Source organism: Odocoileus virginianus, chromosome 10, assembly GCF_023699985.2.
Source record: "Odocoileus virginianus isolate 20LAN1187 ecotype Illinois chromosome 10, Ovbor_1.2, whole genome shotgun sequence".
NCBI classification, from domain to species: Eukaryota; Metazoa; Chordata; class Mammalia; order Artiodactyla; family Cervidae; genus Odocoileus; species Odocoileus virginianus.
This window is the reverse complement of record NC_069683.1, coordinates 22,463,248-22,475,580: the sequence shown is the minus strand read 5'-3', so window position 1 is coordinate 22,475,580 and position 12,333 is coordinate 22,463,248. Positions and strand designations below refer to the sequence as shown.

Below are 12,333 nucleotides of genomic sequence, written 5' to 3'. Positions count from 1 at the left end.
CTATTAAGTTGTTTGTCTTTTTTCTTTTGAGTTGTGAGAGTTCTTTCTATATTCTGATCCTGGTTCTTTTGGTTATATGCATTGAAAACAAATATATGCATTCATTCTATGCACTGAGACCGGTTTTTGGTCCCAGTGGATTCTTTACCCGTAGAGCTGTGTGTTAGGATATAGACAGTCTTCATTCATTTGGAGATATGTGTGCTCTGAACAGGGCTTCCCAGGTGGCACTAGTGCGAAAGAACCTGCCTGCCAGTGCAGGAGACATAAGAGATATGGATTCAGTCCCTGGGTTGGGAAGATCCCCTCAAGGAGGACATGGCAACCCACTCCAGTATTCTTGTCTGGAGAATTCCGTGGACAGAGGAGCCTGGCAGGCTACAGTCCATAGGGTCACACAGAGTCAGACACGACTGAAGCAACTTAGCACGCATGCACGTGATCTGGATATACTCATACTTACACATAGGCATGCATATATGTGATACATGTGTATGCACATGCTCACATATGACTTCTTTTCCTTGGAAAAGTTCATGAGGTTGAAAGGGTCTAAGGCTGAAGAAAAGTCAGTAGACGCCAGCAATGTCCAAGATTGGTTCAGCATAGCCCTCCTACTGGGAGTAGGGGGACTCAGGTAAGTTTGCAGCAGCCCCTTCTTGGAAGTCTTTCTATTTGAGGTGGGATTTTCCACTTTTCCAAGGCTGTCCATTAGAGTGAGCTGATTGTTGTCGATGCTTTGGCTGCATAGATGTGACCCACAGGGTCCCAGGGAAGCCAGAGGCCACCATGGTGGGATGCAGAAGGGTTTGGAGGGCTGCCTTGGACAGAAACCAAATGTGACTTGTGGTTTTGGGTTTCCCCTTTCTGGTTTTGGCTGAAGTCAGACTTTGGTTTCAGCATGATCAAGTGGAGCCATTCTCTGGCCCACAGCGATTTAAATAATTAAAACTTCCATTTCCAGGCCAGACTCATTTTGCTTGCCTTCACACTGGTCCCTCATCTTTAAAACTAAGAGCGCTGGCTTCCCCATCCCTCTGCTTCCTCTGACCTTTCAGATTAAACTTTCTGAGTTGACAAGGTAAAAAATAAAAAACTCCACAGTCCTTCGGGTTTGCAGGGCCCTGTGAAGTTTGCAGTCTGCAGCTGTGATTTCAGTGCATCTTGACAATAGCTCTGTGAAGCATATGGGAAAGATAAATGCCAGCTGCTATCTTGCAGGTGAGGACCACCCAGAGATGCTGGCGCTGACTTGTTCCTAAGCCCATAACCGTCTTCAGTGCTGGATCTGTCATCCTGCTCTGGTACAATGTATAATGCAGGTGCTGGCTCAATTCATAACCCAAGATCCCAGGAAGACCCCTCTTCATCATCACCAATGTCACTCCTTCAGGGAGGACCACACTCTGGAGGACCAAGGCAGACATAACTTGGGGAGCACGTCCAACATTTCCTGAGCCCCTATGTGTCAGACTTTGCACTGCACATTTTCTCACATGTCATCTCATTTGAGCATTCACTGATGCTCAAATGAAGGCTGTTAAGTAGCCAGGTCAGCCTCATGACCTGTGACCAGCACAGGATTCGTGTTTAGCTCCGAAGCATGCCAGACTTGGTTTTATGTCCAGCATGTATCTTTTTGAATTTTTAAATAATTTTTAAACAGATGAGCTCATATTGTCAGTTCACAGTGGGCCCTCAAATTATGGAGCCTGTACTGTACATGGAAAAAGGAATCGAGGCTCAGAGAGGTGAAATAAGTTGCCTTAGATCACACAGCTAATAAATGGCAGAGTTGGGTCTGGAGTAATTTCTCCTTTTGCTGCTTCATTTATTGAAAATAGAGCCCTGGAAAGAGACTTGCTTGAATTGTGCTGCAGGGAGTGGTGAAGCAAGATAAACTGTGCAGTAGAAACAGTGATTTTCCATGGAGATTTGCTTCGTTAAGGGGTTTTGTGTTGACTTCACGCTGGCTGGTTGCCACCTTCTTCCTTGAAGGAAGAGGCCATTTCTGTCATTTTTCTTTTTGAGGTTTCTGAAAGTGCCTGTAGCTGGGGGCCACTCAGGCTGACCGAGTGGGTTAATGGATTTTTTTTTATTGCAAAGTGGACCACTGCGCTCAACTTGGTGAGCTGTAGAAACGCAAGGACTTACCAGGAAGGTCCATAATTAGGGAACCTGTAGGATCTGACACAGCCCTTGGATTATGAGTGCCATGGCTCCGTCCGTGGCACAAGTTCATGGATCCCCAACCCAGCTTCTCCTTCTATCTTTGCTCTTCTCTTTGTTACCAACCGTTCCATTCTTAACTTTCCTGGGAGACTTCGGTTTTGCTCTAGACCCCTCAGAGGCTGCTGGCCCACCTCGAGGTTGACCAGTTGGGGCTGGGCATTGCCCTCTGGCCATGTTGGTATGGTTATAGGGCACCAGCATGATGCCTTGAAAGAAGCTTCTGGTTTTTTTTTTTCAACTAATTTATTTTTTAATTTGTTTTATTTTTTAACACCAAAAAATATTGTATTGGGGTATAGCCGATTAACAATGATGTGATAGTTTCAGATGAACAGTGAAGGGATTCAGCCATATATGTGCATGTATCCATTCTCCCCCAAATCCCCCCTCCCATCCAGGCTGGCACATAACATTGGTCATGTACACACTGCTGTATTTAAAATGGATAGCCAACAAAAACCTGTGGTATAGCAGAAGGAGGAGCTTTTAGAATGGGGCAGAGGAAGTCTTGCCCTATCCAAGTCATTGCTTGACCAGTCTCCCAGGACAGGCTTTGAGTCAGCCATCCGAGATGAGTTCACCCCTAGATGGAGAAGGCTCTGGGCGTCGCGAGGGGACTGGCTAACCTGCCTGGTGATCTGCTCTGTTCTCCCTTCACAGCAGCAAACCCTCTGCTGTGTTCCACTGCCCGCTACCACTGCAAGAACGGCCTTTGCATTGACAAGAGCTTCATCTGCGACGGGCAGAATAACTGTCAAGACAACAGTGACGAGGAGAGCTGTGAGAGTTCTCAAGGTAGGAGCCTCCCCGGTTCTTTAAAAAAATAATAATTACGACACCGCGCCACGGTAACACTGGAAACAACTGCCATCCCACCTCCAATGCAACAGCCGCGCTCGTTTCTGCTCTTAACCACGCAGCTCTCGCACACATGGTTTTAACCATAACCCACCTACTATTTTGTACTTCGTATTTCTCATGCATTAAATAGCAAATACACGTTTTTCTCTTCAATATTGTAGTTTGCCCAGCTGCACTGCATACCGTGACAGTGCTCTCCACTATGGTTTTCTAAGTAGTTGCATTGTTGGGGGCCACCGAGATATTTCCATTGAGTTACTTCTTCAGGATAGATTCAGCGGAGTAAGACATCTGCACAGTTCGTGACTACATCTCATCATATACCTGTTGGGAAATTTTTAAAAATTTTCCACTGCTGCTAGTATTGGCTGTGTGTATCAGGTTTACTGTAATATCCCAAGAGTTCACTCTTGTCCTCTCTTCCCTATTTTGGCTGATTTAGTAGTCATAGAATGATAGTTCCCCAAATGCTTTAGTTTGCATTTCTCTGATGATGAGCTAAGTTAACATTTCCCCCTGGGTGTTTGGTTACTACTTTGCTTCCTCTTGTGTGAACTGCCTATTCCTCTCAGAGCTTTTGAGTGGAAACCAAAGGATGCATTTGGGGATGGAAAGATGAGATTTTTAGGGAACCCAGAAGGACACAGAGGGGTCATATCCTCCCCTGTTAAAACTGACTGGTTTCCTTTTCTTATTCACTGACTCTTTTCCAGTTAACACACATTTATTTCTTCAGTGATTAGAAAAAAATACAAAGATTTTTAAAATGCATGTCAATTTTAAGGCATCCTAAAAAGTATATATTTCTAATGTTATAAACTGGTATCATCGATATGCAATCATTACTTTTCTCACTTAGTATTAAGTTGTTGTGATCCACCCATATTATTTTGTTGGTAAGGATTATTTGTTTTGACCGTTAGTCAGTACTCCACTCTATGATGGTATCACTGATTACAGATTTAATACTGCAAAAAAGAAAAACAAGATAAGGATGGATAACTGGTTAACTCATATGTTGGGAGGTAGGATGGTTGGGAGGTAGGATGAAGTTAGATGGAAGTTCTTTTCAAGGTTGTATCTTTAATTTTGGTAGATGTTTATTACATTGTTAAAAATGAATGAATGAACAAATGAGCCATGCATAGACCACTGGTGAGAGGGGGCCACACATTAAGGCTTAAGATCAATCTATTCCATATGCCTGAGGTCCATAGATGAGAAAAGACAAAATCTGTATCTACTTGGACTTTTCTAAAATTTGTACAGAGAGCAGCTCTGGGAGGTGGGTCTTGGGCAAAGTTAGCCTCTGATTGTCCTGGCCTGGAAAAATCCCCTTCTTGTGTCCTCTTCTCACGATTGGCTCTGAAAGTTTAGTTCTCAGACCAGCAGGATCAGCATCACTTGGGAATTCTTTATGAATGCAAAGTTCAGGCTGCACCCAGACCATCGAACGGACCCTAGGGGTGAGTCCAGCAACAATCTGTGTTTTAATAGGCCCTCCAGATAAATTGAATTCATGTGAAAATCTGTGAACCACTATAATTCATTAGCGACATGAATGTCCCTGTGCTCTGGGTATAATTCTAGTATTGAAGAGTATGTTTTTCTCTGTCAGGCAGCTTCTAAATGCAAATGCAAACTGACTGCTAATTTTGCTGCTGATAGGAACACCAATGTGCCCATGCTAGGGGAATACCTGACCCATCCTGGGCTTTTAAATGTCTTCCTGAAGAATTTCAGAGGCATCTTGAATAGACACTACATTGTGTAGGATTTGACCTATTGTCATCTTAATAATGTTTATCGATCCCTGCCCTGTACCAGCTACTGTGCTGGGTACCTTCTGTACATGAACTCCTTTAGTCAAAATATTAATACATCCTAGCTGCTTCTGCTGGACTTCCAGCCCTCAAAAATTGCATCATTGCTTTCAATTGATGTGGGAAAATAAAATGATATTTTATGATGCTTATTTTGATGGGATGGAGAAAACTGACCCCAAGACAGGAAATAGGGTGCTTGAAATACTTTTCCTCTAATTTGATGAGGGTATGAAAAGGTCGAGTCTCCACTGAGAGGCTCCAGCTTTGTGTGCGCCTCTCCTCTCTTCTTCCTCTCGTCCCCATGTACTTCCTTTCCTTACATGTGGTCTTGCAAAGCAACATCAAACCCTGCCAAGACGTGGAGGCCGGAATGGGACCGTGAAAGTGCAGTCATTATGGTACCTTTCAGTTCCAGATGGGATGTATTGGAGACCAAAGAACACTATGGTGGAATCGAATTTTAATTGGGGCTTCACCGATTGGAAGCATAAATCATTACGAGGTAATTCCACCAGCAGTGGCTTTGGAGCAGTCTTTGCATATGACATTCTGTTGCTTAGGAACCTTCCCTGAGAGGGTGCATCTGAGGGTCAGCAGGTGCCGCTCTGCACATATTGGCTGTGGTCAGCAGCTAGGTGGCCTTAAACATGCTGGATTCAGTCCTAATTGAACCAATAGATTCTTTCCAACTTTGGATGCATGACTGATGATGGCAGGCCACCTTCAGTGGTCCCCAACCTCTAGGGTTGATGCCTTGGTATAATCCCATCCCTTTGCATGTGATCTGGACCTCGTGACTTGCTTTTTTATTTTTTTCTAATTTTGGCAAACTACTCACAATAGGGTCTTTCCAGGTGGCCTGTTGGCCAAAGAATCTGCCTGCAATGCAGGAGATGAGAGTTCGATCCCTGGGTCGGGAAGATCCCCTAGAGGAAAGCATGGCAACCCACTCCAGTATTCTTGCCTGGAGAATCCCGTGGACAGAGGAGCCTGGCAGAGCTATGGTCCATGGGGTCACAAAGAATGGGACATGACTGAAGTGACTTAGCATGCACACACCCACACATGACGTAAAACTTACCATATTAACCATTTTTAAATAAATGGTTCAACAGTTTACCTTATTGTGCAGCTAATCTCCAGAGCTTTTCCATCTTGCCAAACTAGAACTCTATACCCATCAAACAACAGCTCCCCATCCCTCCTCCTCCAGCCCCTGGCAACTGCCATTCTACTTTGTTTTTATGAAATTTGACTATTCTCGATACCTCCTATAAATGGAATCATACAGCACGTTTTGGTGACCGGCTTGGTTCACTTGCATAATGTCTTCAAGGTTCATCCATGTTGTCGCATGTGTCAGAATTTTCTGCCTTTTTACTTAAGGCTGAATTATACTCCATTGTACGTCGGTATTGCATTTTGTGTATCCATTCATCTGTTGATGGACACGTGAGTGGCTTCCACCTTTTGGCTGTTGTGAGTCATGCTGCTGCGAACACAGGTGTATAAATCGTGATTTGCTTTTAACAAAGAGAAGAGCAGCAGAAGTGATGGGATGTCAGTTCCCTGTAAGATTACAGAAGACTCTGCATCTGTTTTTCTTACCGTCTCGCTCCCTCTAAGGCAGCAGCTGCCACGCTGTGAGGCCTGCGTGAGAGGGAACTCCAGCCAAATGCCCGTGAGGAACCGAGGCCTCCAGTAGCCACAAGGGTGAGCCCAGAATTGGCCGCCCCCTTGGTCCAACCTTGAGCTCTCTGCGGCCCAGGAGATACCGCGGTTATAGCCTTCTCTAACTGTAGTAAGCAGAGCTCAGCTGCTCCTGGATTTCTGAGCTACAGAAACTGAGATAATGACCTTTTTTTTTTTTAAGCCTGTAGGTTTCAGAGTAATTTGCTATGCCATAATAGAAAATGGATACCATGAATACCTCTTATGTGGGCCCCACTTCTGATCATTCCAGTCACAGAGAGCTTATGAAGACTCAGGCGATGGTGAGAGAGGGTCAGTCATTTGGACAGAGGTCAAACAGGGTATTTACAACAATAGCCATCACATTAAGCGCTAAGTGGCAGGCCCTACTCCAAGCATTTGACTTACATTTTCTTACTCGGTCCACCAAATCGCTGTGACAGGAGGATCCAGGAACAGAAAATGACCCCCATTTTTCTAGAGGAAGAACCCGAGGAACAGAGAGGTTCTGTAATTGTGGCATGACCACACAGCAAGTAAGCAATGAAGCTGGGAACTTAGGTCCTCCAAGATACGAGTGAACATTCCCCATCACCCTGTGCTGTGGTTGTCCGGGTACCACTGTCCTGAGACCAAGAACAGCAGACCTTGTCCAGCCTTGGTCCCTTCAGCTCAGGGGGGAGGTTGTGTATGAGGCTGGCATGCTTTCCTCTCTTTGTATTCAAGTTCTCCTCTCGGTCAGAAAGACTAATGAGGCCTGCCCACCTTCCCCCGGGTGAGGAACGCTGGGAAGTTAAGCTCTCCTGAAGGAGCCGCCACTGCCAGGGTAGTTAATTGAGTGCATTGGCACTTGGGTTGCAGTTTCTTTATCTCGCTTGCTGTATCCTGGTGATAATGCTTAGAGAAGAATTTGGAAAGCTGGCCGCGAGGTTGGGCACCTCACCAGAAGCTCACAGTGACAGCTTTGTCCTGTTTCTTCTGCAGGATTGGGCGTGTGCGTGTGTGCGTGCGTGTGTGTGTGTGTGTGTGTGTGTGAGAGAGAGAGCACGTGAGCTGTCCTTTTTGGCACTTTGGTCAGAGAGCAGGTGATGGCATGCCCCCACGTGTCAGGCCCTGAACTATGTGCAGGGGATATGGAAGTGGTCTTGGAGTCTGGAGTCTCTGAAATTATGTTCTTCCCTATAGCTCATATGTTGAAGTCCTAAACCCCAGGATGTGACCTTACTTGGAAATCGAGTCTTTGCATTGGAATTAGTTACAATGAGGTCACACTGCAGCGGGATGTGCCTCTAATCCCATGTGACTGATGTCCTTATCGAAAGGGCATGTTGCAACACAGACACACAAAGGGACATGAAGACGGAACTTGGGTGATATAGCCACAAGCCAGGGGACACCAGAGACTGCCAGCAAACCTCCAGAAGCCGACAGAGAGATACAGATTTTCCTTGACGGCCCCTAGCAGGAGCCAGCCTGCCAGAACCACAAGACCGAAAATGTCTTGTTGAAGCCATCTAGCTGGTGGCGCTTGGTTACCACAGACCTAGCAAGGGCATACGGCTCTCAGGAAGTCACACTGAGGCCCAGCACAGCCCCGTGTCAAATGCCACGGCAGAAAGGCAGACAAAGGGATGCAGGAACTGCTGAGAAGTGAGCAGAGTGCGAAATCAAAGGGAGGTGAGGGTGTAAGGGAGTCATGAAAGTGCTCAGGGCCTTGATGGAATTAGGACAGTCGAGCAGGCATCCTCCTGGTGGGGAGAGCGCTGGCCCGAGCCGTGCGTGGTTAATGGGCCGTCTCCCAGCGTGCATTTTGAGATGTTCATTTTCTGTACGTGGTGTGCAGGCCTCATTAACTCTGTCTCTGCAGCAGCTCTGAGACTGAAATCAGAGTGCCAGAACGCCTCCAGCTTTCCAGCAAGTTCTGACCAAGACCGTCAACACTCCTGCTGTCTGGGCACCTTAGGATGGTGGCACTCAGGTCTTCTACCGTCTGGTCCTAATTCCCCAGCCGACCTAAATTAGCCAGTCACCCTGAGGATTGCCTAGGGCGAGGGGCTGAGGGAGGGATGGAGTTGGGGGCTGGGGATAGCAGATACAAGCTGTTATGTAGGGAATGAACAAACAACAGGGTCCTACTGTAGAACACAGAGAGCTGTATTCAGTATCCTATGATAAACCATAATGGCAAAGAATATTTTAAAAAAGATATGTATGTGTAACTGAGTCACTTTGCTGAATAGCAATAATTAACACATTATTGTAAATCAACTATATTTCAATTTTAAAAAATTTTAGTAAATAAATTAGCCAGTCACCCACTCAGATTGGGAGCTGGAGCCTAGCTTTACAATAGATAAATAATCAGCTGCAGAAAGAAAGGTTTAGGGGTAGTGATTGCTTCTTACTTACGCTCTCAAATGAATACCTCAGATAAAGCCCGACAGCAAAGGGAATCTAGGAGGACTCCTGGTGGCCGCTGGGCGGAGGGGTGAGCCGTTCAGACCACCACTGCTAACGCAGGGGCCTTCACGCATGGTGAGCAGGGCCGTGTTCTGTCTGGTCCATTGTGTGAGCTGGCCTCGGTGCTGCGGAAATGCGAGGTGTGGTGTCCCTTCCCAGACCTCCCCTCCATGCGGGGCCTACGGCGGGTGGATTCTTCTCTGCAGGTCTTCGGCCCCTCCCCCTACCCCGTGACCTGGCACAGTGGCCAGCGGGGGTTCCCTCCCTGCGGATGCCAGGCTTGCTCTGACTGTGGAATGGTGGCAGACAGACGATAAAGGGGCCTGGCGTGTGCTGTGCCCTTGTGCTTGGGCTCGTTCATTCTAACGTCTGCCATGAGACGAGCAGACTGCCGGTCCAGGGAGAAGTGACACATGGGTCAGACCTGCACCCAAGTCACAGCCTGGGGTCAGTCCCAGCTGAAGCCGCAAAGATGCAGCCCACCTGCAGACCCATGCGTGAGATACTAAATCTCTGCTGTGGTCAGAGATTTTAAAGTGTGTTTGTTACATAGCGAAACCCGGCTAATATCAGGTCCTCAGGAAATGTGTGTGTGTCTGTGTGTATTTATCACGTAATATTTATTGACGGCTGCTATGTGCTGGGCACTGGGCCCATTAGATACAGGGACATACCTTATTTTGACAAATAGCTAGATGCCATCAAGTGTAAGGCCCACTATTGTTTTATGTTTTGCTGAGAAGGAGGAAATGCTGACAATTCAGTTATGATGGACTATTGATTTTAAGCTGCATCCCAGTTTTAGAATGTTAAAATGGGAGAGGGGGAATGTGGATCTTAGAATGGAAGACGGCAATAGGAAACAAGACAAGTGTGGTCTCTGCTGTGTTGACACCTACATCCCAGTAGGAAAAGGGGGCACTGAGTTGGTTACTGGTGTGAGGAGTATGTGGGAAGGGCAGAGGCAGGATGCCGTGGAAGTGAATGACAGGAATTTGAGACCTTCTTGAGAAAGTGATGCTGAAGGTAAAACGGGGAAGATAAGGAGGAATTAACTGGACAGGAGGAGGGGAGGGTGGGGGTAGAAGGAACCTCCTGGGCCGAAGGAACTATAGGCTGTTAAATCCAGGACTGAGCATGGTGAACAGCGTGGTGCGTTTGAGGGCTCCGCAGATGCCTCAGATGGTAAAGAATCTGCCATTTGTTGCAGTTGAAGGACTGAAGGGGGGCGGGGAAGAAAAAAAAAAAAAAACACGTGGCGCCCTCTGGTGGACAGGAGAGGAATAACTCGGAAGTAAAATGGCGCCATCAGCACTGGTCTGTGGTGCGGTAAATTGGAGCCACGTTAAGGATCTTGGATTTTCTCCGTGGGCAGTCATGGCAGTCTTCTTTTCTGGAAGAGAATTCCAGAAAAAACATCTACTTCTGCTTCACTGACTACACTAAAGCCTTTGACTGTGTGGATCGCAACAAACTGAGGAAAATTCTTAAAGAGATGGGAATGCCAGACCACCTTACCTCCCTCCTGAGAAATCTGTATACAGATCAAGAAGCAACAGTTAGAACTAGACATGGAACAACAGACTGGTTCCAGATTGGGAAAGGAGTACATCAAGGCCATATATTGTCACCCTGCTTATTTAACTTATATGCAGATTACATCATGTGAAATGCTGGGCTGGATGAAACACAAGCTGGAATCAAGATTGCCGGGAGAAATAGCAATAACTCAGATATGCAGATGACACCACCCTTATGGCAGAAAGCAAAGAGAAACTAAAGAGCCTTGTCATGAAAATGAAAGAAGAGAGTGAAAAAGCTGGTTTGAAACTCAGCATTCAAAAAACAAAGATCATGGCAACTGGTCCCATCACTTCATGGCAAATAGATGAGGAAACAACAGAAACAGTGAGAGACTTTACTTTCTTGGGCTCCAAAATCACTGCAGATGGTGACTGCAGCCATGAAATTAAAAGACACTTCCTCCTTGGAAGAAAAGCTGTGACCAACCTAGACAGCATATTAAAAAGCAGAGACAGTATTTTACCAACAAAGGTCCATAAAGTCAAAGCTATGGTTTTTCCAGTGGTCATGTATGGATGTGAAAGTTGGACTATGAAGAAGTCTGAGTGCCGAAGAATTGATGCTTTTGAACTGTGGTGTTGGAGAAGACTCTTGAGAGTCCCTTGGACTGCAAGGAGATCCATCCAGTCCATCCTAAAGGAGATCAGTCCTGAGTGTTCATTGGAAGGACTGATGCTGAAGCTGAAACTCCAGTACTTTGGCCACCTGATGTGAAGAGCTGACTCATTGGAAAAGACCCTGATTCTGGGAAAGATTGAAGGCGGGAGGAGAAGGGGAAGGCAGAGGATGAGATGGTTGGATGGCATCACAGACTCGATGGACATGAGTTTGAGTAAACTCTGGGAGTTGGTGATGGACAGGAAGGCCTGGCATGCTACAGTCCATGGGGTCACCAAGAGCCAGACACGACTGAGTGACTGAACTGAACTTTATTGAACTGAGTCATGGATCAGATGTGTGACAGTGATGATAGTGGGGTTAATGATGACAGTGGGGATGCACAGGGTGATGGCTTCAGGATGTATTGGCAGCTAGCACTGCCAGTTTGGGGGCTTCCCTGGTAGCTCAGCTGGTAAAGAATCTGCCTGAAATTCAGGAGACCGGGATTCGATTCCTGCGTTGGGAAGATCCACTGGAGAAGGGAACGGCTACCCACTCCAGTATTCTGGCCTGGAGAATTCCATGGGGTTGCAAAGAGTCAGACACGGCTGAGCAACTTTCACTTTTATTTTCACTTCTGCTGAGCTTTGATGATAAACTCCATGAAGTTGGCCACGGGTAGAAAGGGCCCACAGCAGGTCTCCATGGGGATGCTGTTTTTATGGGACTGGAGAACCTACTGTAGTATTTTCCAGTTAGGCCTGCTCTTTGCCCTTCCACTCCAGTTCTCTGACCCTGCAACTGGCCTGGGTAGTTGAGAGGAAAAGGAGCTTACGCTTTTGGAAGAGACCTTGGCTTTCTGTTGCAAAATGAAACCAAGTGATGTGCAGCCAAAGACGTGTAAAGAAATCATGGCGGGCATGAGATGGGAGAAGTGCTAATTTTTTGTTTTGTTTTTCAAATATGAATGGAGAAGTGCTTTGTATAGTTAAAAAATAAAATAGTAGTCTGGGGTTAGGGGATCCAGCCCCCAAAATCACAACCTAGAATTTGATGGGCAGTCACTATTCACTGCAAA

General features: G+C 46.4%; 1 protein-coding gene across 5 annotated transcripts in view; it reads left to right on the top strand.

Annotated features, from left to right (window-relative positions):
• The window catches only part of LDLRAD3 (low density lipoprotein receptor class A domain containing 3), a 257,881-nt gene that overhangs the window by 136,537 nt on the left and 109,011 nt on the right, over nt 1-12,333 (top strand). For 4 of the 5 annotated variants that reach the window (XM_070473175.1, XM_070473174.1, XM_070473177.1 and 1 more), the window contains one exon: nt 2,893-3,027. In XM_070473175.1, coding sequence (XP_070329276.1) covers nt 2,893-3,027 — 135 coding nt within the window. The remainder of the gene's footprint in view (nt 1-2,892; nt 3,028-12,333) is intronic. The other variant, XM_070473176.1, reaches the window with a different exon arrangement.